Raw genomic sequence first — 27469 nt, 5'->3', positions numbered from 1 at the left:
AAATTGTAGAGCTCCGTAGAAAGGGAAGTTTTTATTTTCACTCTGCCGCCGCAGACTTGGGCAAATCAATTTCCCCTGGAAAATGAGTGGGTTAGCTCGATGCTCCCTAAGACACTTCCTGGCCAGTGGATGGAGTGGGCCCGGCCTCACCTGATCCAGCCTCAGACACTCACTAGCTGTGTGAACCTGGCCCTGTTTAGCTCTGTTCCCCATGGAAAACCATTCCAGCATCTTTGCCAAGAAAACCTCAAGTGGGATCACGGATGTGTCTGAAAATGGCTAAACATGAGGAAGAAAACGGTCCTTGGGATCCTATATCTCCCAGTGACCCACCTTCAGAAATCCACCCTGGCCAGCGCCATCCCCGACCCCGCACTACATGCCAGAGCCATAGAGTAGAATCTGACTCGGCGCTTAGAGGGAAGTTAGAAGATAAAAGATCGAAAGCCAGAGCCTTAAATGGCCTGAGAATAGTGACTATCTGAGTCGGCCTCAGCCCTCCCCTGTTCTGAAACCCTCCCCTTTGATTTTCTCCAAGAAGCAACAGGTACAAAGCTAGGACAGTTTCAGGACCTGGTCTCCCATGTGGCTCTGTACACTTATTAGCCGGGTGACCTAGTCACCACCCCTCCCTGGGGCTCAGTTTCCTCTTATAGTTAAACTCGATGGCTTCCCAAGCTCCTTCCAGCTGGAGACCTTTGATGCTATGGCCCCCACTGCCTCTGGGATAATGTAGACTCCAGTCGGCCTCAAAAGCTTCCTTCCCGCCATCTGCCTCTCCCCTCCCTTCAGGGATACAGCAGGATGCAGTGAGCCTGTGGCCTTTTTCTCACAGTGCTGCCCTTCAGGAGCTGGGCTCCAACCACTACCATCAGAGCCAGGATTTGGATCCAAGCCTTTTATAACCAGAGCCACCCCTCGCAACTCATTTGACTGAGCTCTGGGAGTCAAGTTCTCCATGAGAGCACGAGGGAACTCCTACACCAGTAGCTAAAGTAATTCAGGAACCAGAAGGTTTTGTTGACCTCTGGGATCTGCTTTGTTTACCTACTTCACTGAAGCTAACCCGCTAAAAGGAATCAGGGCTTTAAAAAAACCCACCTTCCTTCCTCCTTTCACTCACAGGCTGTCACCCGGGGGCCCACTCTCATTACTAGGGACAGGTTTTCTTGGTCCTAATTCACTATATTCAAAGGTCCCTTCCAACTCTAACATTTTGAGTGCTAAGGTTCTTTCCAGATCTAGTGTTCCATGTTCTAAGGTTCCTTCCTAACACTAAAGTTCTTCGGAAATTTGACATCTTCTAAAGTTTTTTGCCTCAGGCAGAGGACTGGGGGTGATTGCTTCCCTTCATCCATACACCCCAAGGTACTGAAACCTGGCCCCAGGATTTCTTTCCCTTTGACAGAGCAATCCTGGGCTGAACCTGATCTCTCCTAATAGTAAGGGGGAGAAGTTCAAAAGTGAAATTTCTATTCAATTTGTTCTCCAAACAGGAGCTAGAGGAGGAGTTGGAGGAGGGAGAAGTTGTCAAGTTGTGTTGATTTGAGACATTGTTCTCCACAAAGGGAAGGGAAAATAAATAGGTCCAACTGATGTGGCTCAATAATTCCCAAGAACTATGGCAGGATTCCACATCAGCTGAGCAAATTTCTTCAAGGTTTGGGGTCAGCCGCACACCTCCAGCCTGGACAACTACCTTAAACCAGAGCCTAGAATGTGGGGACACTCCAGACAGCCTTCCAAGAAGACTAGAAGGTGGTAAATGTGAGGTCCAGAGAGAGTATTTCAGCCCTTCTAGAGGAACAGAGGAATTCAGCAGATCCATCCTGGCATAACTCGGGAAGTTCTGAATTCATGTCATAAGACTTGAGTTAGAGCCTCAGCTTGGTCCTTACTCTATATGTTTTTGCCTCTGTAGACTTGGATTTCTTTTTTTAGATGAGCAACTTAAACTGTATTTTCTCCCACATCTCCCTGACTGTATCCCAAGGGGAATCCTTGAGTGAATAAGTTCTACTTAGATGCTGTGGTTTGTTCATCTATCAAATTGCTTTACTGTGACCCAGCCGTGGAGGGGCAAATGTTGAGGCATCTCTGCTGCTCCTTTCCTAGCTCCCAAGGGGCTTTGGGACTCCATCCTCCTTTTCATTTCACTACACACACAGCTGGTTTTTTAAAAAGGCAGCTTTAGAACTAAAATTCCTTGGGCAAGTGCTGGGGCTGAGAAACTGTTGCTTTGTTAGATTTCCTTCAATAAAATTTCTTCCTCTCATTGCTAGGAGACCAAGCCCACCTTTCCCTCCTTTCTTCCAGCTGATACACTGACAGATTAGGGACTAGATCTGCTGCTCTAGGTCTTGGACTTGCAGCATATCTGGGGGAGATGGTGGGGAAGGACTCTGAGTTCCAATCCAACCAATACTAGATAACAAGTATTAGAGTGAGGGCTCCAGCATACCAAAGTCAGCTGGGCTCAAGTAGCTTTGAATAGTGGGAGCTGGGGATGGAGAGGAGAAGGTGGCCTGGTTGATTCCATTCTCAGGTGAGAAAACTCCTTTTACCAATATAGGTGGGCACCTTTTCTTGAAGCTTATAGTCTTAGAGCAGTTATATTAACCTCAAATAGAAATACATAAGGATCCCTGCAGCCATATATTGACTTAGTTTTTAAATGTAATGTTCTCTCTGTTTTATTGTACTTTTATTTATTTTATTAAATATTTCCCAATTACATTTATGTCTGGTTCAAGCAAGAGGAGGATATTGTGGGACTACCCTGAAGAGTCTTTGACACCTCTAACCTAGGTCATTGAAAGAGTAAGTGAATTACTCATATTTATCAGCTAGGATTTGAATCCATCTCTTTCTGACTTCCCATCCAGTTCTCTATTCACCACACCAGCCTGCTTTTACAGAAGAACAGGATGAGGGGGAAAGTTGGAGGTAGCATTGGAACAGAATTTGAAATATCCTTGGTTAAGAAACTGGAGAATTCTTTAGGAGAAAACTGGAGATCTCCTAGAAGAGAGAATTAATTACCTTCTGTAAGGAAATTTTTTGAAAGAGAAATTGAAGTGCCCTAGAGAGAAGTTGGAGAGTGAGAGGAAAGTCAATATGTCTCTGGAGAGAAATAGGAGAACCTTTTTTGAAAGAGAAATTGGAGTGTCTTAGAATACGGGGTAGAAAAATCAAGACAGCTGACTCAGTGGATAGAACACCAGGCTTGAAGTCAGGAGGACCTGAGTTCCGATGTGTCCTCATATACTTACTAGCCGTACTTAACCTCTGCCAGCCTTTCTGTACTGGAGAAATGACAGACCACTCCAGTAATCTTGCCAAGAAGACCCCATGGACAGTGTTAAGGGAGAAAGGATTACAGAGTCACACACAACTGAACAACACAGAGAAAAGTTAGTACCTCTTGGAAGTTGGGAAAGATTTTTATATTTGTTTTCTGTTGGTTTCTTTTGAGAGGCAATTGGGGTTAAGTGACTTGTCCAGGGTCACACAGCTAGTAAGTGTTAAGTGTCTGAAGTGGAATTTGAACTCCTCCTGACTCCAGGGCCAGTGTTTTATCCACTGCGCCAACTGGCTGTCCTGGGAAAGATTTTAAAAAGAGAAATTGGGGTATCTCTAGGGGAGAAGTTGGGGCAGTCTTTGGGAGGGAAGTTGGGCATGTCAGAACAAAAGGCCAAGGTATCCTTGAGAGAGAAATTAGGCCAAAGGCTGATTTCCCCATGAATACAGATTAGGGAGATTTTGGAGGGTCAGTTTTTCCCTAAGAAGCCCTCTGAGCCAAGATCTCCATAGGGGAGTTACTGTGCTAAAAAGCTCCCAGAATTTTGGACTCAGAAGATCTGGGGTTCACTGAGGTGAGAACGGAGTTTCAGTTATCCCCATCTGTGAAATGGGCATAAAAGTCACTCTCTTACCTCTTCCCAGCAATGCTGTAAGGACAGTGATTTGTGAACAGCAAAGCCTGTAGAAGTTGAGACAGCACAGTAAGAAGAGAAAGCCAGTCGTGTGGCCAAGAGGACCCAGTTTCAAATCCTGCCTCTGAGACATACTGGCTGTGTGGTCCGAGGCACCTTGTTTATCTCTCAATACTCTGGGTCAGAGGGGTGCAGCCCACAGCATTGCCCAGGATCCAGGTGAAAATGCAATTGGGAAATATTTAACAAAATAAATTAAAATGCATAAAATACAGATAATGTTCCAATGTAGTTTTCTAAGTCAGTATTCAGTCTGCAGGGATCCCCATGTGCAATTCAGTGGCTCCCATTTCTATTTGGGGTGACACCATCGGTGCAGGAGATTCTTTGAGCTGAGGATGCAAAGAAGGAAGTCCTCCTTGGCATTTCCTCACACCAATGGAATCACATGCCTATAGAAATGGTGCAGGGACCTTCCCAGCCTGCACTTGTCCTATCAGAGGGCTTGGGAGTGGACCACGAGAAGTTTCCTCTTAGTTGGCTTAGAAAGGAAAGCTCTTGGACTAGGGTCACATATCCTGGAACTGGCAGTTCGAGGTTGGAAGGTGGGAAGAGAAGCTTCTTTCAAGACTGGGTAACTCAGTGTAAAAGAAGCCAAGTCATTTGGTTACTCCCAGATTTAATTATAAACAGATTCTGAATGCCAGATCTCAGGAGAGGTAACGGAGGGAGGGAGTTGTGGTCATTGACTGGAGTACTGGGGAAGGAGAAGCATTCAGTGGTCAGTGTTGGAATCCCCAGTCAATCCCACCTTCTCCTGCTCTACTCTGCTGCCAGCCTACTGTGGGATCCATCAGTAAAATAGGGGACTAGATTTAATTACCCCTGAGAACTCTTCGGAAAGAAAAGGTCTAAAGTTCTTCTTGATGTGGGGAGACTTTCCCACCTGCATCCCTGAATCCTCTAGTATCTGAACCTCGAATGGGTTAATAGGGTCTGTAAGGAAGATTGGGAGTGACACAAGTGGAGGAACAGAAGGCCCTGAGTCCCACTTCCCAAATGGCAAGTTTCCTTCTTGGGGTCATCAGGACTTTAGATTAGCTCATTATTAATGTCCATAACAATTCTGTCCCTTTTCCCTAACAAGCAAAAGAGATTGTCCCATCAAAGTTCATACGCTAGTATTCCTGAGTGTTGAGGGAGGGGAAGAGGGGAAAAGAAGGGGGTGGCCTGGGCAAGAACAGGGCCAAAGATCTTAGGGCCTGTCATCGGTCTATTCCAATCAGACCTCACCTTTGCTCTGCCTCTGCCCCCATCCAGGCTGAGGATCTCCAAGCACCTTAACCTCACCGCCCAGGAATTAAGCACCTACATTTTACAGCTGAGGAACACAGGTTCCAGTCAAGAAGTGGGCAGCATTTCATGTCTGCATTCCTAGGAAGTCCACACCCATTTGAGAACGAGGTTACCAGCTTGGAAGTTGTCCATTATTTTGTTATTATTATTTGTTTGTTTAAAAAAAAAGTCAAAAAAAGTTTCATCTTTGGTATGAACACATTCACGCCAGGTGAATGAAGGCAAGGAAGGGAGGGCTGGGGCTCCCAGAGACCCAGATTAACCGATCCCCCTTGGCCCAGGGAGAAGAAGCAGCCGGTCCTTCACTCAGAAGGCAAGTGGTGATGGCAGCAATTCCAGCTCGGTTCTGGGCGGAGACATACACATCCAAGAACAAGAGAGGGTAGGGCCAGAGCTGGGACTGTAAGGGTGAGCACAGGCAAGCAGATGGTCAAGGAACCATCTGGGAGTGGGGGACATTGAAAGGAGAGGACCCGTAGCACTTCAGAACAAGAAGGGACCTAGAACACAGAATGTCTAGACTAAAAGGGATCTTAGAACATACACTGTCAGACTGGGAGGAGCTTCCGAATCCAGCTCCTTCTCTTACAAAGAAAAGGAGGGTGAGGAAGGGCAGGATCGGATCGTTTCTGCCCACCTACATAAGTTGGCTTTAGGTTTTTGGTAGAGTCAACTGCCAACAGAGACATTCAGGTTCTGGAGGCCCTCCAGTTCTGACATTCATGTTCTGAGAACTCTTCCAGCTCTGATAATGTGAGGAGCCCTTCCGTCTCTAAAATCTTATGTTCTATGATGCAGTACATGTGAGGAATGGGTGAGGGAAAGGACACTTATAGCCCGGCTTTTTCGTCTCTCTTTAAACAGCCCAGTCCAGGGGCCCTGGAAAGTGGACAGCTCCCTCTCCCTGGGACACACCCCTAGGCCAGGTCAGGGTTCTCGCTTCACCACGTCTCGAAGGTGCAGTTCACTCTCAGCGGCCAGGATGGGCTGCCCATTTTGCAGATGGTAATCAATAAGGTGGCTGATGCTCTCAAACAGCACATCCTTGGTCCGTACCTGCAGGACAGAGAGAGCTGATCAGGAAGGAGAAAGGAGGTTTGGTTGGAGGGCAGTTGGGCAGAGGGGAGAAACTGGAAGAGAGAGAGAAGAACAATTGGTACAGCCTTTGGAATCTGCCTTCTGGGCTGCGATTCAAAAGGAAACTCCCTTTCAGTCCTGAATTAAAAAATATCAACAAATTTCTTCCTTGGACAAATATCCCCATACACACACACACATAAACACACATACACATCCTCATACACACACACACAAACACACACACACATCCTTATACACACACATACACACACATCCTCATACACACACACACATACACACACAATATACCTTTTAAACCACAGTTCTAAAGCTACCGGCTGGACCAGAACAGACAGGAGGTTCCTTTAGGTTAGTGGATATAACCCCATGATAATGGCACAAGGTCCAGTTAGACCTGAAAGTGCCTTTGTCTTGTACTTCTGGAAGAAGCATGGTTAGGCAGACTGAGCCAGGAGGCTTCTGGTCTCTCACTGTGTGAGTCTTCCCCCTCACATTTCCTTTCTTTCACATTTTCTCCATTTGGACAGAATGATCTGTAAAGTCTCTCCCAGCTCTGACATTCTAAAGCCCCTTCCAGGAGGGGGTGTGCTGTATTCTAAGGCGTCTCCCACAGAATGTCAGACATGGAAGAAACCTTACGGGTCATTGACTCTTCTTCCAGCTCCCCCTCCCTCCCTTTTCACCCTGTCCCTTCCTATGAAATTGTCTATTCATTGTGAATATACTTAAGTGTGTGTGTGTGTGTGTGTGTGTGTGTGGTCTGAGATGCTTTTTCTCTGTGCATCTGTGTAACTCTATCTTTGTACCTCTCTGTCTCTTTCTGTCTGTCTGTCTCTTTCTCTTTCTTTTTTTCTCTCTGTCTTTGTCTGTCTGTCTCTATGTATCTCTCTGTCTCTGTCTTTGTCTCTCTATGTCTCTCTTTGTCTCTCTTTTTATCTCCCCATCTCTGTTTCTCTCTGTCTCTCTCTGTCTCTGTTTCAATCTTTGTCTCTCTTTTTAGCTATGTTTTTTCCTCTCTACCTTTGTTTCTCTTTCTCTCCCTCCCTCTTTCTCCTTTTCTCCCCATTTTCAACTCTTCCTCTCTTTTCTTGAAATGAAGGACTTTCATTTTGGTCTTTGTATTTCCAGGGTCTAGGGCAGTATCTGACGCACAGTAGGTGCTTAAGAAATGCTTGTTGAAGTACTGAACTGGGACAGCTAACTTAGTCTTTTAATTAAGCTTTAAAACTTCATGTTCTAAGTTCTGGTGCCTGTCGGTAGCAGCCTCTTCTGGCCTCCTTACCACGCCCTCGGGGTCCACCAGGAGCAGGTGCTTGGGCTGACCACCGTGCATGCCTGTTAGAACATACTGCCCGGGGTTAGTGACGCTGTCCCGCACCAGGAAGTCCCCATCTGTCCTGAGCAATTTCTCCGCTGCCCGCCGGCTCATCTTGCCGTGGTACCAGGGTTCTCGGCGGAGCTGCTCCTCTGTTGGGGCAATGGGAGCCCGGCGAGTGGGAGGGCTGGGCCACTGGTCCTCGATGGGGACGGGTCCGCTGCTGGCCACGGAACACTCGTGCAGTTTCAGGGCATCCTCGAAGGGCCCTGCAATCCCAAAGACATGGCACTCAACTCCAGACTCTGACTAACCCATTGTGTGCCTGGGTAAGGGAACTTTAGTTTCCTTATCTATGAAATAGGAATGGATCATCTTGGGCTGGCTTCCCTCATGGGATTTTCTGAGACACGGGTGAGAGAAATGATGAGGAAAAGGCTTTATAAATTTGCATCTCCCTTAGACCAAGGCATCCAACTATATCAAATTAAAAGAACACAGATTTTTAGAGTTCTTAAGGTTCCTTTAGGCCTCCTCTCATTTTAATGAGGAGGGAAATTAGACTCAGGAAAGGGCAGGACCTCCCCACAGTCACTCAGCTAATAGTAAGAACTAGCCTTTAAACCAGGTCTTCTGCCTTTAGCTCCCATTAGGCCAGACTGAATACAAAGCCATTCTACTTCCCTCCCAGCCCAGACCAAGGCTTCTTAAACTTTTCCCACTCATGACTTCTTTTCACCCAAGAAATTTTTATGGAACCCCAAATATATAGGTATATAAAATAGGTATACAAAGCAAAATATGTACTGATAATGAATCACAATTTCATGATTCTCACATTCAGTTAGGAGACCCCAAAGGAGTCAAAACTACAATTTAAGAAGCTGGGGCCTAGATGCTGGCTGGCTGACAGTCACCCAGGTCAAGTCAGAGGTCCCCTGAGAACAGAGGCTCTGTGTCCTCACCCTGAGAGGATGTATTATCCCTCCCCTTTAGACAGGAGCAGCCTCCCCTTTTCTTTCTCCCTTCCCCTTCCCTCCTCAGAACAGAGGCCATATTGACCCTATAGATTAGGGGCTTTCTGAGACCCAGGCTTAGGTTCCCTTCCTCCTCCTTTCATACTCATATCAAAAAGGTCCTTCTTGGGGCTCTCCTCGGGGGCTGCAGGCTCAGTCTCCCAGCTCTCCAGGTTCTGGGTGTTCACATACATGTGCTCCTCATAGTCCCGGGAGCCCAGAGGCCGGCTGTCTGCCTGCAGGTAGCCATCATCACAGGGCTGGCCTAGGAGAGGGGGATGCAGAGGAGTTTAGTGGAGCCGGGCTCCCCAGGAAGAGGCAGAGGGGTTGAGGGGTACATTGGGAAACATTGAGTTTGGTGGGAAGAATAATCAGGAAAGTGCCCCCCCCCCAATCCCCCTGGATAATTGCACTGGCTTTAAGTTCTAATTTGTCTTCTGAATTTGGGAGAAGGGCAGGAGGAGAAAAATGAAAGCAGAGAGAGAGGAGCGCTAGAAGGAACCCAGGTGTTCATCTACTCCAATTCCCTTATATCTATAACTATAAACAGAGCTTAAATCACTGGCTAAAGCTCACAAAGATAGAGACAGCATCTGAACCCAGACCCTCAGGCTCTGAAGCTAGAAAACTTCTTAGCCTGCTATTCAGGGCTCCACATGACCTCCCTTTTCCATTTGGAGCATTCTACAAACTGTATAATCATCTATTCCCTAATCTCATCCCACCCTTTCCTAACTCCACTTTGCATTAGCCCTATCTCATCTTGAAAATTCTCCCTCCCCACTCCCTCCGGAAGAGTGAAATTCTTCTTTTCCATCAAGTCCCAGGTCAGTCATCTCTTGTGTAAATCTTCTATGAATTCTCTCTCCTCCTCCTCCATCCTTATCCCCGTCCACCCCCACCCAAAAGGGAGTTTTCCTTCCCCAAATTTGCCTAGAGAGCATTGTCTGGCTGTCCCTTGGTCTTTATCACATTATATATTGCACTTAGCTTATCTACAGCATCTTCCCCACCATTAGATGTAAGTTTCATGAGGGCAGGAAATAGCATTTTTCATTTTGTATCCTTAGCACGGACGGAGCACAGTCCCCCTGGTGTATTAGGAACTCTAAATGTTTTTTGATTTAATTAGAAAATAGAGGGAGAGAGGGAGAAAAAAGAGGGAGGGGGAGGGAAGAAGAAAGGGAGGGAAGGAAAAAGAGAGATGAAGAAAGAAAGGGAGAGAGGGAGGAAGAAAGAAGAGAGGGGGAGAGGAAAAAGGGATGGAAGGAAAAAGAGAGATGAAGAAAGAAAGGGAGAGAGGGAGGAAGAAAGAAGAGAGGGGGAGAGGAAAAAGGGACGGAAGGAAAAAAGAAGGGAGAGAGGGAAGGAAAAAAAGGAGTGAAGGAAGAAGGAAGGGAGGAAAGGAGGAGGGTAGATAAAAAACAGGAGGGAAGGGTAGGAAACCAGGAGCTCAAAGTATGTCTCAGGGGCGGGGGGTGGATGGGACAGACTGCCTTTGAGATGGGGGGCAGAAGGGCAGCCATAGCTTATCCTGGCTAATCTGAGCACAGCCCATCAGGCTCCTCCTCCCCAGGACAGCTTCTTTCCTCTTGCAGAGCTCATACCAGGGAGCCCCAGGTCCCAGTGCAGGCCAGCCTGACTCCGTTGCTCTCTCCGGGCCGGGGATCCAAGCTGGGAAGCAGAATTGGCCATCAGCATTCCCTTCCTCACCTTCTCCTTGCCCCTCCAAGCCCTCTCTTAGCCCCTACCCCTGTCCTGCTCTCTCTCTCCCTTCAGCCACAGCCACAGACACAGATTTCCTGCTGGTTCTGATGATTTCATCTCTCCTCTGGAGTAGAAATTCCCCAAGAACAGGAGCCATATCTTTCCCACACATCAGTGGCTTCCCAGGGTAGCCTTTCCCCGTCTGTATCTCCCCTCAGCCCCAGTTAATGGAGGGGCCGGCTCTCTATGACTCCCCCCACCACAATTTTCTGTCATTCCTTTGGGACCCACCACAGGTCCCTGCAGACGGCAAGGCTCTTCCAAGTCCCTGGCCTTCTGGGAAGACACCCCCCGTGGCAGTCCTTTTCCCAGGAGCCCAAGACTCCCTGGAAATACAGGCTGAGCCTGACCTGACTGAAAGCCCCCGAGCCAGGTGGCTGGGTGTGGACATAGCTGGGCGCCCAGAGCCGGGAGTCCACCAGACCGCCGAGGGGGGGCTCCTTCCCAGGGATGCTGTTATAATAGTCGTGTTCGGTAACATCCTCCTCCTCACCCCAAGTCGACTCCTCGTTCCCCATCATCCTGGGCCGCAGAAACAAGGAGGCAGTGAGTCCCAGTGCTCAGGCTGGGGTCTCTGAGGCCCCCCCCCCCCCCCCCCCCCCCCGTCACCTTCCCCCACATCCTGTCTGCCTCTGGGCCAGATGAGACCCAAGCGGGGCTTGGGGGGAGGACCCTTTTACCTTTCAGGGGGAATGGCCACTTTGGGGGGGCTGTAGAGATACTGTTTGAACCGCAGCTCGAAGGCCTGGCCTACAGTGCTGATGACGTTCTGGGCTAATCCTTCGCAGCACTCCAGGATGTGACAGGCTGTGGGAGGGAGGGAATGTGCGACATGAAACAGGACTCCCCAAACCCTCCCCCAGCTCTCCCAGGAGGCACTCTGCCTTCTCCCAAAACGAGGGGAGTCTGCAGTCCTTCTCTGGCCCCGATGCCCCACTCTCCCTCCCTCCCCACCCAGGAGCTGTCTCACCTCTCTGATTAATGGGATCCTTTGCCACATAGGCCACGTAATCAGTCATGTCCTGTGGAGAGATGGGAGAGACCGAGTGAAAGCACAACCCAGGCCTTCTCCTGCCCCCCACCCCACCCCAGACCCTGGAACCTGGGATTCCCAGGCTGGTCCACAGGGCCCAGGGTCTGGAGAGGGGTGCCAGATGAAGATAATTGGCAGAGAGCAAAGGCAATGGCCAGGGCCAATGGTAAGGGGAGCTGGTGAGGTGGTTGCCTGGCAACAAGGGGTCCAGCTGGATGCAAAAGCAAAAGGAGGCAGCGATTGTGGTGGCAGGGATGAGAGACTGGAAGGGGGGGGGAACCTGGGCGGGGGGAGGGAGCAGGGGATGGAGGAAGGGAGAAGAGTAGGGTGGAGCTGCCCCCCAGAGGAAGGCTCCCAGCTCCCCCCTCACTGGTAGGGCTTACCGTGTCGCCACCGGAGGCGAAGGAGATGGACTGCATGTGATGGTTAGCGATGATCTGTCCCGGGCAGAGAGGCAGAGATGGGTTACAATGAAGCAGGGAGCTCAGCCCAAGGGGCAAAGCCTGGGGTGGACCTTGGACAGGTTAGGGACCCTCCTCCCTGGACAGGGAAACCAGGAAGCCGGGAAGGAGCCAGGATTCTGAGCTAGCAGCTCCGAAGCACCAAGCTTCACCTGGAATACTGTCAGACGCTTGGGCTTGGCTCCTTCCTCCTCTCCCTCAGCCTGACCTCCCTCCCCGCTTCAGGTCAGGGACTCTGGGAAGCGCGAGTGCTCACACCGTTATAGAAGAATGTGATGGAGCTGAGGGTCACCTCAGCCAGTGCTGGGAGTACTGGACTAAGGCCCCTTCCCGGTCAGCACAGTGTCCTGCTACTTAAAATCTGCTCACATTCACACCTGGACTCCAGCTTAGCCTGGCAATTCCTGCTCTTTCCCCCACATTGGTCTTTATTCTGCCTTCCCTCACCTCTTCACCCCTTCCCAGGGGCAATTCTACTCTCCTGAAGCAAAATTTGCTCCTGCCTTTTCTGAGGACCCTGAGGAAAATTATTAAGAATAATTTATGTAGCATTTTAAGGTTATAAAGAACTGCAAATTTAAAGAATTACAAATATTATCTCATTTGATCCTCACAATGACCATGGGAGACAGAAGCTGTTTTTATGCTCATTTTAGAGATGAGAAAAGTTTAAATGATCTGCCCAGGGTCATACAGCTGGAGTCTAGTCAGAATTCGAAGTGATTCCAAATCCAGCGCTCTGTGCCCTACCTCACCTAGCTGCCTCATGGGGAGAACAGTTCCTATTTTATCCAATTCCACAGACATTTTATTCAGGACACACCATGTGTCAAGTGCCCAGTGGTGAACTCGCCCTAACCACCCTGGCCACTATGTTCAGTTTCTCTGGGCCCCAAACCTTCTGGGGAACCCAGGAAGGAAGCCTACAATCGGATGTCTCCAGTGATACAAGTCCTGAAACATTCAGGTACAGGTCAGGGGATGTCAGAATTGTGAGGAACCTGAGAGATCATGGAACCCAACGCTTTACTCCAAGAGACCAGAAAACAGCTCCCAAGAAGGGAAGACACATACAGCACGGATGAATCTGGAAAAGTGGGCTTGCACACTCAGATTTGCTGATAAAATAAGACACTCACAGACAGCTTAGGTACTGAGAGAAACATACTCAGAGACACACAGAGACAGTCACAGCCACTCACAGACACACTCAGAGACACTAGAGACACACTCAGACATTTAGAGACACACTCAGAGATACACTCACAGAGACTCAGTCACACCCACAGACCCTCATAAGCATATTCACAGACACACTCACAGATATTCAGAGTCACATTCAAATATACTCTGAAGCACACTTACACTCAGAGACACATTCACAGACACTCAGAAACACCCTCAGAGAGACACTCACGTTCACAGACACCAGACACTCAGAGAGATGTGTATCTGTCCACAGCCACCCACTTATCCCCATCCTGTCCCATACTTATGAGAGGCGTGGGGCCTAGGGGACAGAGAGCTGTGTTAAATCCAGGAAAACATTGGCTCGTGTCCTGTTCCTGACACAAACACTGGCTCTGTGACCCCCAAAATCCTTTCACCCCTCATCATCACTCTTTTAAGGTGTCAATTTGCAAAGGAACGTTCATGAAAGAATTTTCCTCAATTGAGAGAAGCAATTTCCTTACCTGGGAGTTACCTATTCCCACAGGTAATAAGTGTTTGACTGGCACACCAGTGCTTTCCCATATATATATATATACATACCTGTGCATACACACAGCCAGCCCTTATCTCTCTTTCCACCCCCAGAGATCATTGAACATCACAGGAGGAGAAGAAATCCACAGGGGAGTTGGAAGGAAGCAGGTGGGCCTGCTCTGTCCCCCCTGTCCCTCAGGCCAAAGCCAAGAAATGAGCATGGAGTGGATGGGAATGGGAGGGAGAGAGGGTGGCAGTCAGGTGGCACAAGGCTGCTGCTTACCTGGCGAGTGGTGGGCACCATAAGATTGAGCCCATCGATGGAGATGTTGATTGTAATACTCATACCAGCAAAACGGAGGTTGCTCTTCCCAAGGATGGAGAAAAGGGCTTTGTTGGGGGCCTGCAGAACAAGGGAAATGATGCCCCTTTGGCCAGGTTCAGATTCTGGCTGCATCAGGGCACGAGACCAGAACATTCGGGAAGTGACCAGGGTGTAGAGTCAGATTTAAACCATAGCAAAGACTAAGTTTGTGGGGAGGGCGGGATGGGAGAGGAAGATTGCATTTTAGGAAACAATTTGGAAGTAGGCAAAAAAAAAAAAAAAAAAAAAAGTTATTAAACTTTCTCTATCCTTTGACCCAGAGATCCCAGTATCTACGCCTAAGTAAGTCAAAAACAGGAAGGTAATCTCCACATATGCTAAAATACCCACAGCAGCACTTTTTGTGGGTAACAAAGAACTGGAAATGCAGTGGTTGCCAGTTGTTTGGGAAATGGCAATTATTTATGGCTAAATAATGTAATGTAATGCCTAAAAAATGATGAATGCGGAGAATTTGGAGAAGCAGGAGAAGACTTAAACTGAGGCAGAATAAACTTAGGAGAACTAGGAAGATGACATACACAAAGGCTACAATATGAGAAGTGGAAATATCAATAAAACAGCACTGAATTTTAATGAACAATCTCTTTCCTGGAGAAGAGAGGAGAACTTGCACCCCCCATCCTTCAGCTGGAGAGAGAGGGGACTACGGATGTAATGTTGCATGTGTCAGTGACTCTTGTTTTCTTGTATTTTGGATTGTTGTTAAAACATTAAGTTATAAAAGGCATTAGCTAGGAGGTCTAGTGGATAAAGTCAGACTGGGAATCCGAAACAGTTTGATATTGACTCCAATCAACTATATGCAAGACCTTTTCCATGCTCAGTTTTCTCATCTGTAAAATGAGCTGGAGAAAGAAATGGCAAGCCACGCCAGTATCTTTGCCAAGAAAACCCCAAATTGGGTCACAAAGAATCAGAGAAGACTGAAAAATGGCTACAAAACATGGGGGAATTAATAGCAATGATCTCACAGGATCAATGGGAGGATCATATGAGATAACACTTATAAAGCATATGTTGGCAAATTTGAAAGAACTAAATAAATGCTATTATTGTATCTTTAAAAAAAAAAAAAGAAAGAAAGAAATAGAGCTAAGGTATTCTGGAAAACATTAGAACTGTTTGAGGAAAAAGTCCTAAAAAAGATCCAAATATCCCACAATTAAGCATATGTTTCACAGAGATCAAAGATAGAACTAAAGAACTCAAACTAGTTCCAGAAAGCCCTTTTTAAAAAATCGTATTAAAAAGTTTTATTGATGCTTTTATAAAAAGCTAATGCCATTTCCATTTAATTCCTCATATCCCATAAAAGCCTCCTTTTTATATAAAAACAGTAGTTATACAAAACTACCAAATGTGGCAACTATTTCTGACAATGCATGCCCCATTCAGTATTTCTGTCTCACCATCTCTCTGCTGTGAGAGACAGAGGCCCATAACAAGGTCTGGGGGATAGCAAAAAACTGGAAAATAAAGCTAGTTCCAGTTGCTTGGGGAATGACAAAAGGCAATATGGCCCATGAATGTAACAGAATATTATTGCACCATAAGAAAAGACAAATCAGAGGAATTTGGAGAACATGGGAAAAATTGTATGAAGTGATGCAAGGCAAAGGAAGTAGAGCCAAGGGGACTATAGAGACAGTGACTACAGTAATGCCATGGGCAGTAATTGTCATGATTAATCTGACCCTAGAGAAGGGATGAGAGGGAACCACCATGCTTTGGTAGTGACATGGGAGATTGTGACTGAAGAAGGTAGCATATAGTCAGATCCAGTCACTAAGGGGTTTGGAATAATTGCTTTATTTAATTACCACAGTGTGTGACTTTGTGTGTGTGAGAGAGAGAGAGAGAGACAGAAACAGAGAGACAAAGACATAGACTGGGAGAGAGAGACAGAGAAAAAAGACAAGCACAGAGAAGGATAGAGAAAAAGAGACTCAGAAAGACAGAGAGAGAGACAGACAGCACAGACAAACACAAAGAGACAAGGAGAGACAGACACAGAAAGAAAGAAAAAGAGACAGAGACAAAGAGAGAGACAGAGAGAAAGAGAAAAAAGAGAGACAAACAGGTAGACATGGAGAGAGACAGGAAGATAGACACATACACAGAGAAAGACAGAGAGAGATGTAGAAATAACTGATTTAAAACAGAAGATATAACATTTTTCTAAAGAAAATAAAAAGGATTAATGTTTAGAGTTTTCACCTGAAGAATGGGACTTAGCTTTTAGGATGGGGAAACATTTGAGTTTATGGGAGATTCTAGGTTTCAGGTTGAAGAGCAACTCTCAGTTTTAAGGTAAAGATTTAACTCCAGACACAGCAGGACTTGTAGGCTTGTAACTATTGGGACAGTTCTAGGTGAGAATGGGACTAAGGTTTGAGGCTGTTAGACAGGTTTAGGCTTGGTTTGGAGGGGAGTTAATAATAGCCATTTCCATTTCCATAGTGTTTTAAGCTTTCTTCACAACAGCCTTGTGAGATAGGTAGAACCTATATTATTATCCTAATTTATATCATTTAAGGAACTGAGAGTCAAAAAAGAAAGGTAATTTGTAGCTAGTAATTGTAGTGTAAATTCTAGGTGTGAAGTTTTAGGAAGTTCTAGGGGTGAGAATGGAGGTTCTGGGTATTAAGTTGGGAAAGTTGAAGCTGGGGCTTTAGATGTGACACTGGGAAAGGGTTCAGTTTTAAATCTGACTTCTCTGTGAAAGGCTGGAAAATGATCCAGGTTTGAGAATGGAGATTCTAGTTATGGTATGTGAATGTTATGGAATATTATTATTCTGTAAGAAACAACCAACAGGATGATTTCTTTTTTTAAATTTTATTATAACTTTTTATTGACAGCACATATGCATGGGTAATTTTTTACATTGTCCCTTGCACTCACTTCTGTTACGACTTTTCCCTTCCCCTCCCTCCACCCCCTCCCCTAGATGGCAAGCAGTCCCATACATGTTAAATGTGTTATAGTATATCTTAGATACAACATATGTGTGCAGAACCGAATTTCTTGTTGCACAGGAAGAATTGGATTCAGAAAGTAAAAATAACCTGGGAAGAAAAACAAAAATGCAAACAGTTTACACTCATTTCCCAGTGTTCCTTCTCTGGGTGTAGCTGATTCTGTCCATCATTGATCAATTGGAACTGAATTAGATCTTCTCTTTGTTGAATATATCTACTTCCATCAGAATACATCCTCATACAGTATTGTTGTTGAAGTGTATAATGATCTCCTGGTTCTATTCATTTCACTCAGCATCAGTTCATGTAAGTCTCTCCAGGCCTCTCTGTATTCCTCCTGCTGGTCCTTTCTTACAGAACAATAATATTCCATAACATTTATATACAATAATGTAATCAACCATTCTCCTTGATGGACATCCATTCATCTTCCAGTTTCTAGCCACTACAAAAAAGAGCTGCCACAAACATTTTGGCACATACAGGTCCCTTTCTGCTCTTTAGTATTTCTTTGGGATATAAGCCCAATAGCAGCACTGCTGGATCAAAGGGTATGCACAGTTTGATAACTTTTGGGGCATAGTTCCAGATTGCTCTCCAGAATGGCCGGATTCTTTCACAACTCCACCAACAATGCATCAGTGTCCCAGTTTTCCTGCATCCCTTCCAATATTCATCATTATTTTTTCCTGTCATCTTAGCCAATCTGACAAGTGTGTAGTGGTATCTCAGAGTCAACAGGATGATTTCAGAGAGGCTTAGAGAGACCTACATGAACTGATGCTGAGTGAGATGAGCAGAACCAGGAGATCATTGTACATGGCAACAAAACTATATGATGATCAATTCTGATGGACATGGCTCTCTTCAACAGTGAGATGATTCAGCCCAGTTCCAATGGTTTAACTATGAAAAGAGCCATCTATACCCAGAGAGAGGACTATGGGAACTGAGTATGGATCACAACAGCATTCTCACTCCTTTTGTTATTGTTTGCTTGCATTTTATTTTACTTCTAATTTTTTTCTGTACAGCAAGATAAATTGTATAAATATGTAAGAATATATTGGATTTAACATATATTTCTACCATATTTAACATATATTGGACTATTTGCCACCTAGGGGAGAGGTGGAGGAAGGGGGAATTGGAACACAAGGTTTTACAAGGGCTAATGTTGAAAAATTGTCCACATATATGTTTTGAAAAATAAAAAGCTTTAATGAGAGAGAGGGGGGGGGAGGGAAGAAGAAAGAGAATGGGGATTCTAGATGTAAGGCTGAAGAAGGACCCACATTTAATGTTATGGTTCTCAATGTAAAGTTTGAAGAAAGGTCCAGGTATGAGACTAAAGTTCTAGGTGTGAGGTTGGGGAAAGATCAAGATTTGAGACTCAGGGTTCTAAGTGTGAGACTGGAAAAGCACCTTGTTTTTAATACAGGGGTTCTAAGTGTTGGGCTGGAGAACAATCCAAATTGGAAGCTCAGGATTCTAGAGTTGAATTGGAAACTTTCCACATTGCAAAAGCTAACCACAGCTCCTCTCCCAAATCCATCAGATCCTCCCTGCTAGTCACTGCATTCTCCAGCTGTGAATGAAAGGAACCTATATCTTCAAGGCACTGCTGCTTTCTCCCTCAGCCCAACTCCTTCCCAGGACCCAGGTAGTAGCTGACTCCATAATTTTCTATCTAGACTCCATCCCCTTCTCAGCATCTATTCTTCCACAACAGAGTCGGCTTGCCCCTGAAGCTTCACCCACCTTTTTCTTCCAGGCACCTCGGACACCAGGCACTGCTTCATAAAGCCTATTGATCGCCTCCCTGTAGAAGAGAGCATCCTCATAAAAGAGATCAGGGAAGGGGGAAAAATCATCCCAGCCTGGCTGTGCAGCTGGGAGGGTTATTGGGTTTAAGTTGAGGGCAGTCACTGATGATGATAGATAATGATGGATGATGATGATGATGATGATGATAACTTCCACCTCACATTTTTAGTGTTTTACATTTTTACAAACCATTTTCAGCACAATGACCTAGTGTGTCACAGGAGGGAGGCTGAGTAGTTCCCTAGGCAGAGCACCAGCTCTGAAGTCTGAGCTTCTAAATTCAAATCTTACTCTGACACTTTGTATCTGTGTGACTCTTGACAAGTTACTTCAACTTATTTAACTGTAAGACAACAGGCTCGGACTAGAAGACTTTGGAATCTAAGTCCTGGGTAGTGGCCGGGTTAGGAAATTCTCATATATAAAGGGCTCTCCTACAGAAAAAGAATTAGATTTGTTGTTTTTGACCCCAGTGAGCACAACCAGAAGCAATGGGGGTGGAGAAGTAGATTTAGGGTAAATGAAAGGGGGGACTTCCTAACATTTCAAATTAAATCCAAATTCTGAAGTAGAAGGTCTTTCTTGAGAAGTGGTGGGTTCCCCTTTACCTGAAGTCATCAAGGAAAGACATTGATGGAATATGCTGAAGTGGGGCTTATTTCATCTGGCATTCTGGGAAGCTCAGTGAGAAGGATGGAGCTAGGTGCCTCAGTGAGGGGGCCTCGGTCTCAGTGAAGGGGATGGAAGAGCTCAGTGAAGGGTGGTAAGGGTCCTGTGAGATTTAACTCGTGACACAGGGGAACACTGAGACTTGTAACTTCTGGGTGTGAAAGAGACTAAGCTCTGAGGTTGTTAGATGAGATCTTCTATGTGTCTTCACAGTGGTCGCCAAGACAGCCGTGGGCTGGAGCAGAAAGAAGGGAGAGGGAGCTCAAGTCTGACAGAGACTCTCCATCTAAAGGAAGAGCTTTAGGATCAGGCTTCCTCCATTCCCAGGGGACATGACCTCAGGCCTCCCTCTCCCGGCTGACCTCACCAGCTCCAAAGGCACTCCCCCCAAGCCTTCTGGCTCCCTCCCTCCCCCCCAGTAACACTTCTCCCTGTTTGGCAGCAATGATGATAAATAATAGAAGGCATCCCTCCCCCTGCGGCTCCACCCTCTCCAAGTCTGGGTCACAGCTATTGATCTGAGCCCATGTCCTCCTTTTCCTGCTGCAATGGGGAGTTTTCCCCAGTCTCCTTCCATTTTCCTCATCTTTTATCTGTAGTATTCTTCCCTTGCTTTACCTCTGCCCTTCTCTGCCTTCCCCCCCTCCCATCACCTCTCTCCTCCTTCCCTTTTTGCCATTAGGTCTATGGGTAAGGAACCTCTCTGTCTGGGTGTGGTGGGGGTGGGGGGAGGATGAGAGAGCCAGAGCCAGAGCCCCCTCCACACACACACATGGAGAGGGAGTCAGGGAGAGAGAGGAGAGGAAAGAAGAAAAGAAGAAGAAGGGGGAGGAGGAAAAGGAGAAGGAAAAGCAGGAGGAGGAGGAAAAGAAGGAAAAGGAGGAGGAGGAGGAGGAGGGAGGGGGAGAGAGAAAGACAGAGAGAAGGAAGGAAGGAGGAAAAAAAGGAGGAAGGGAGAGGAAGAGAAACACAGACAGAGACAGAAAGAAATAAACAGTGAGAAACAGAGACAAAGACAAAAAATATAGAGAGAAACAGAAGGAAAGAGGGAAGGGAAGGGAAGGCATGGGGGTGAACTGGGGAAACAGAGTTCATAGGATCAGAGATGTTGAGCTAGAAATGATCTCAGAGTACATTACGTCCAATCTTTAGGAAACTAAGAGATTCAAGAAGGATGTGATTTTCCCAGCTATTACCTAGGTAATAAATATCAGATATGGTTGAAATTATATACCATTTTGGGTAACCAGACAGCACCTGCTTTGGATCAGGTGGTATCTATCCACCTTCTGGCCCTGGGGGTCAGGAGAGGCAGATTTGAAGTCTATCCTTTGTGACTTTAAGCAAGTTCTTTCCCCCATTTGAGCCATCTGTAAAAGGGGAAGATTGGTATAGATGGTCTCTAAAGTCTCTTTGCTACAAGCACATATGTTCTATGTTTTAAAGGTTCTTTCAGCTTTGACATTTTCTGTTCTTGGCCCCCTTGCAACTCTAAAAACTATTCAATACTTGCTTCTACAAGTGGAATTCAGGACACTCATATTCTAGTCTGTCCCTGAAGAGCTGTACGGTCCTTTCCTTTCTCACTGAGACTTAATTTCCCCATGTTAAATCAGAACAATAATCCTACTTCAGTCTCCATGGAACTACTGTGAAGAGCAAATGAGATAATGGATATGGAAAAATGCCTTATAAGCTGTAAAGTGCTCTCCAGACTATAAAAGGTCTTCTAAATGGTAACAAACTCAGTACACTGTCAAGTACCAAGTAATTTGAAGCATTGTACAAAATATAAGGGATTACTAGGGGTCCTTGAGGATATAAAATTCTTCAAAACATAAACTGCCCCTTTTCTGATGCTTGGCTTCAGTCTCTGACTTCATGCAATGGGTTTGATTGTCTAGCCAGCCAGCCTTACCCCCCAGCCCACTCCCAGGAGAGAGGAGTCCCAACACTCACCGGGTAACCTGGGTCCGGGTGTTAAAATCCAAGGACCTCATGGAACGCAGTACTTCTATGCAGCCCATGTACTAAGGGAGACATCGAGAGAAAGAGTCTTTGGATGGGCTGGCAGAACCAAGCACTGATGGATGCTTGGAAAAGTGAACTCACCCAATCCCCAATCTTGTCACAATGTCCTCAGCCTTGGGGAAGCCTTTGTTCCTGCCACCTTCTACACCTTGGAGAGTTCCTTCCTCATTTCTGGCTGACAAAATCCTGGTCATTTTAGTCCCACCTCACAGCCCTCCCCTCTCTAACCTGGGTATGGCCCCAACAATCTCACCATCCTGGATTCTCACTCCTCCCCGGGGTTTTGTGACACTAATCTTTCCTTGTCCACCTCCAACTTCTCAGTCTTTGCAGAATCATCATCCAAACCCACTAACTGTGGGTGTCCCCCAAGGCCTTCTTCTCTCTGTATATTAGTTTGTTTGATGAACTATCAGCTTCCAAAAGTTTAATGATGCAGAGGATTCTGGGATCTATATATCCAGTTGTGTCTCTTTCCTGAGCTGCAATCCTATATTACCTATGGCCTTTTGGACATATAGCACCAGAGATTTTGCAGGTACCTTAAATTCACCATTATCTTCAAACAAAACAAAATTCATTATCTTCATTTACCCTGCAAAAAAAAATTTAAAAGCTTCCCTCTTCCCCACTTTTCTATTACTATGGAAAACATTATCTACCTCAATCACCCAGATTCTATATTTTGGGTGTCATCCTCAACATCTCAACACCTAATTCACCTTTTGTATCTAATCTTTTGCCAAAGCCAGTCAATTTTCCTTCATATCATCCCTCACATACACTCCCTTCTAGCACAGGCCCTCATCAGCTCATGTCTATTGCAATGGACCTCCCTGCTTCAGCTCTCTCCCCAGAGACATGGACTCTTTTCATTGGATCAGCAAACTGATCTTCCAAAAATGCAGGTCTGGATCACTTCAGTGGTCCCTATTAGTTCCAGAATCAAATATAAAATATTTATATCTTCACATGTGTCTTCTTAATGGAGATGGGGAGGAAGGAAGAGAATCTGGAACTCAAAGTTTTAAAAACAAATGTAAAAAAAATTGTTTTACATATAATTGGGGAAGATCAAATAGTAAATAAATAGAATCAAATATAAAAGCCTCTCTCTCACTTTTTTTTTTGAGGCAGTTGGGGTTAAGTGACTTTCCCAGACTTACAATTCTAGTTAGTAAGGGTCTGCATACAAATTTGAACTCCGGTCTTCCTGACTTCAGAGCTGGTGCTCTATCCACTATCCACAGGAGATTATTCCCTATGCCCTATCCCCAGGTACTATTGCCTTTTCCTCCAAAAATGCCTTGCATTTGATTTGCAAATGTCCATATGAGTACTATAAGCTTCTTGAGGGCAAGAACTGTTTGAAATTTGTCTTTGTATGCCCAGCCCATAACATAGGACTTGGTAGATGGTGAATTTAATGAATATTTGTTGACTGATTGATGGATTGATTTACCAGATGATTTCTGAGTCCCTTTCGAGCTCTGAAATTCCATCTTTTAAATTCCTTTTCAGTTTTGATATTCTATGTTCTAAGAACACATGCAGATGTTCCATGTTCTAAGGGCACTTCTTTCCATGCTACACTTCCTTGCCCATCAGTCCCTGCCCCAGAAGCTAGGTAGTATAGAGTGATGGGCCTGGAGTCAGGAAGACTTTTCCTGAATTCAAATCTGGCCTCAGATCCCTACTAATGGTGTGGCTTTTTTTGCCTCAGTTTCCTCATCTATAAAATGAGAGAAGGAAATGGGAAATTGCTTCAGTATTTTTGCCAAGAAAACCCCAAATGGGGTCATGAAAAATTGGATATGATTGAAATGGCTGAATAATGACAAAAGGCGTTCCCCAGATCTGATCTATGTTATTTGAGCCATACCAGCTCCAACATTCCTTGCATCTCGGACTCTGAATACTTCCCAGAAACATGGGGGATTGTGGATTGTCTCAAGGTTCTTTGGAGAAATCCCAAGGGCTAGAAAGGGTTAAGGCCTTCTGTTTTTTCCTTTCAATTCAGTTAGACTTTGACCCAGGATCCCACACATCCTGTAATTCATCTGGGAAGGGAGCAATGCCCAGGGGTTCTGACTCTAAATTAATTAAGGCTGAAATGAGGAGCCTGGAAGATGTGATTAAAAACCTGCTCACCCTTAGACTAGCTGGAACTTAGTAAAGGAAAGTACCTCCCCAGATCTCCCTCTCAACCATCCTTTTCCTTCTCCACTATCTGATACAATCTCTCTCAACCACAACAAGCAAACAAAAGAGCTTCCTGCTCTCTTAGGATGGGAAAACCTTAGATGAGGGTATAGCCCTGAGCTGAAAGTCAGGAGCTCTGGATTTGAGGCCTGACTCCACCTCTGACACCAAGCAAGTTGCAACCATTCTGTGGGACTCAGCTTCCTAATCTGATAAAGTAAGAGACTTAACCAGGTATTTGGGAGAAGAGGAAATCAAATCACAAAAGTACTGAAGAGATGTGGGTTATGACCTTCCCTGTTTGCAAAAACTGAGTAATGGAGCCATCCTCTGATTCCCAGGAGCCAGAGCCGTTATGAACAAGCAAAGAACCAACAGTTCCCCATTTCCAGGTCCTGCCTTTCAGTAATGACCTGGGACCCCAGAAACCAAGGCTTTCAGAAGTCAGCACGGAGAGAGGATCCACCACCCAACTTTTTGCAAGACTGAAGGAGCTCTTTAAGGGAAGAGACTGGTTCATGTTTTGTTTTCATCTACCCAAGTGCCTAGTAGAAAGCAGATGTCTAATAAATAGTTGTTGAAATGAAATTAAAGGGAGGCAGGTAATCAAAGAAGGCATACTGGGAGAACCCCAAACCATATAGGAAGATTCCCAGGGAGAAAGAAGAAGGATGGAAGCTTCTAATCTGGATCCTTCTGTCTTTTCTCTCATCTGCCCCATCTCTCACCTTCATAGACAGGCACTCTGACCTGAAGGGGTATTGGGGGGGAAGGGGGAATCTGAAATGCCCCAACGAGACTGCTTTGCGGCCACACCCTTCTGATTGTCCCTCTTTCCAGACCAATCTGGGGTTAGCAGAGAATACCTGTAGGGAAGGGAAATCAAGACTCCCGGGTGTCCTCTCATCCCACGTGACACCGTGGGAACTTGGGGTGAGTTAGATTTCACTCTGAGGGTCAGACCGTGGGAGAGGAGAAGAGGGGGAGAGAGAAGGGCAAGAGGGAGGGCCTCCTGGGAATCCCGGGTATAGGGAAGACTCGAACGGGCTGTTACGGCTTGCAGTAACTCGGCCCCCAATCCATGGGCCTTAGTTTCTTTCCTTCTTTCTTTCTTTTTTTTGTTTACGGGAGTGGGACCATATGTCTCTAAAGTCTCATTCGGATGTGACAGTTGGCAGACTCTCCATGGTTCCAAGCTCGGGAAAGGGGAGCCGGTGGACGGGCTGAAGTGTCCCGGGAAGAGGGAAAGAAGAGGGTGGGGGCGGCTGCACTCACCCGCACGATGTAGGAGACCCCGGGCCCCAGGACCCTGTCGTCCGGGTGCAGCCAGCCCTGCGGGGGCTTGTGGATAAAACTGCCTTTGCGACTCCACTCGTCGCCGGCCGGCGGTGGTCGCGCCCCGGACCCGACTCCCCGCGCTCCGGCCGCGGCCCCGGCCTGGCGGGCCCCGGCCGTGCCTCGGCAGCGGCTCATCAGCTGTAAGGAGCAGGGACTGGCGCACACGGGCTCGCAGGCGCCCAGCACCGCGGCCAGGCCGGGCCCAGTCCCGGTTCCCGGCGCGGCCGCCTCCTCCAGGCCGCCGCCCTTGGTGGCCGATGCCGGGGCCAGTTCCTTGCCCGCACCGGACGGGCTGCGGCTGAGAAAGGCGGCGGGGCCCGCGAACTTCCACGGAGACATCCTGGGCAGGAGCTTACAGAAAGTGGTGGGGGCATCTGGCTCGTCCAGGCCGGCCTCGGACCCGGGCCTCGGGGTGGCCGGGGAGGCGGGCGGGGGAGAAGACGGGGCGCCGGGGCCGGGGCCCGGGCCTGCCCGGCTGCTCATGGCCGGGCCGCCTGCGCCCTAGTGCGCCTCCAGGGCTCCGCTCCCCTCGGCTCCCTCCTCTCCCCCCACACACCTCCCCAGCCTGCCGGCCGCTCCTACCCGGCTCGCCCCCCTCCCGGAAGGCCCCCAGAGCAGGATGATGTCATGCGGAGCAGCGCTGCAAGCCTCAGCGCGCAGCCGCGGGAGGGGGAAGGGGACTGAGTTGGGGGGTACCGCAGCCCCCCTTTCCAGGTCCCCATTCTCCCAGCCCGCTCTGGGATAGGGTGCCCCACCCCCTGCACCGCTGGGACGGAGCAATTCCCAGCTCCTGCAGCCAATAGACCCCAGGCTCTCTTCAGAATAATCCGCGCCCAGAGCTCGGTTAGAGGGACTTCACTCAGTTACAGTCCGCTCTCTCCCCCCCCAAGCAATCAGGGACGAGAAGTGCCTCCAGAAGGCTCTCCTAGCCTGCACCCCAGAACTCACGACCTCCCCAGCCTCTTCTGCCTCCGTACAGGAATATTCCTTCCCCCCCTCACCTCCGCAATCAACATACCAGCATGGATGTCGGCCCCTCCCAGCATGAAGAACATCTATGCAGAATACCAAAGAGCTGGAACGTTATGGAGGAGGCTGGGGGAACAACCTTCTCCCCACCCACGAGCATAGTCTTCCCCTTTGTACTAGCACTTCCTTCTGGGGGCTTAGAAAAATTCCTTCTCATCTCAAGATGACACTTTCCCTATCTGTAAAAAGAGGAATAAGATCTCGTGCAGCTCTGATATTCAGCGTGCTGAGGGTCCTCCCAACTCTGACATTGTGTGTGTTAAGTGTCCTTCTAGTTCTGACATTATATACTAAGGGTCCTGGAACAGTTGTGATAGTCATTGTTGTAAGGTCTCACCCAGCATTGACATTCTCTGTACTGTGTTCCACAATTGCTTTTAACTCATTCTAAACAGTCTGTAGCGCTCTGCCTAGGGTCCTGATTTAGGGATGTAGGATCGAACTCCAAGGAATGAGAAAAGGAGAAATAAGCCCAGGGCTGATGTTCTGGGATGGAAAGACAGTGGAAGCTGAGATAAAGAAGGTGGTTCGTAGCTCAGGCTCCAAGCTAGATCAATAAAATGGAGAAACAGGATCATAGACGCAGGTTCCCCGCCCCCTGCTCCCTGGGGAAGTGAGACTAGGAGAGGGGGAAGCTCCAGAGCAGATGGGAAGGAATGAGGGCAGCACAGCAGCCAAGATGGACAGCCCCTGGCTGAAAACAGAAAGGGAGAGGGGAGCTTGGTGAAAATGTGGGCGGGAGGATGTGTCTGCTTGCCTCCATTTGTATGTCACATATGTATGTTTTTGTGAGGGGGGGGAGAGAGAGAGAGAGAGAGAGAGAGAGAGAGAGAGAGAGAGAGAGAGAGAGAGAGAGAGAGAGAGAGAGAGAGAGATTACTATATCTTTCTTTCAAAGGATGCTAGATGCCCTGAGTAAGGGAGGCATTTATGGAGGGTCCCTTTTCTGGGTCCTAGCTTTAGGGATCAAGGTCTAGATCCTTTAATTCCTTCTCTTCATCCTTGGATTAATTGCACCAGGCAATCTGGGGGCAGCCTATCTCACCCTTGTAGACCTGCTCTGGGCAGGACCAGGGACAGCGTCAACCCTCTGAGCCTGAAGCAGATTTTTAACAGTGTCCAAAGCATGGGCAGTTGCTGAGGCTCAAGCATCTGACTTGGCAACTAACTCCTCAACTGGGGTGCCTTAGGAAACCTACTTTCCTGCAATCCTTTATTTTTGGACCTATGGGATCTATAAACATTCTAGGACCTCACATTGTCCAGAATAGAGAATCTAGCTCAGGGTTACAGACTTTGTGATTGTTGTTGGAG

The 27469-nt window shown here is 47.1% G+C and overlaps 1 protein-coding gene across 1 annotated transcript; it reads right to left on the bottom strand.

Moving 5' to 3' along the window:
* Nucleotides 1-435: 435 nt before the first annotated feature.
* Nucleotides 436-26075, bottom strand: SHC2 (SHC adaptor protein 2). The gene is made up of 12 exons (XM_074302166.1): nt 25065-26075; nt 21516-21586; nt 18822-18882; nt 13975-14094; nt 11907-11960; nt 11461-11512; nt 11171-11297; nt 10841-11012; nt 10331-10397; nt 8830-8988; nt 7675-7976; nt 436-6347 (listed from the first exon to the last, which is right to left on the bottom strand). Exons 1-12 carry the CDS (start codon nt 25608-25610, stop codon nt 6219-6221), a joined length of 1860 nt encoding a protein of 619 aa, XP_074158267.1. The 5' UTR covers nt 25611-26075; the 3' UTR covers nt 436-6218.
* Nucleotides 26076-27469: the final 1394 nt, after the last annotated feature.

Source organism: Sminthopsis crassicaudata, chromosome 1 (assembly GCF_048593235.1).
Source record: "Sminthopsis crassicaudata isolate SCR6 chromosome 1, ASM4859323v1, whole genome shotgun sequence".
Lineage (NCBI taxonomy): Eukaryota > Metazoa > Chordata > Mammalia > Dasyuromorphia > Dasyuridae > Sminthopsis > Sminthopsis crassicaudata.
This window is presented reverse-complemented; position numbering and strand designations above follow the sequence as displayed.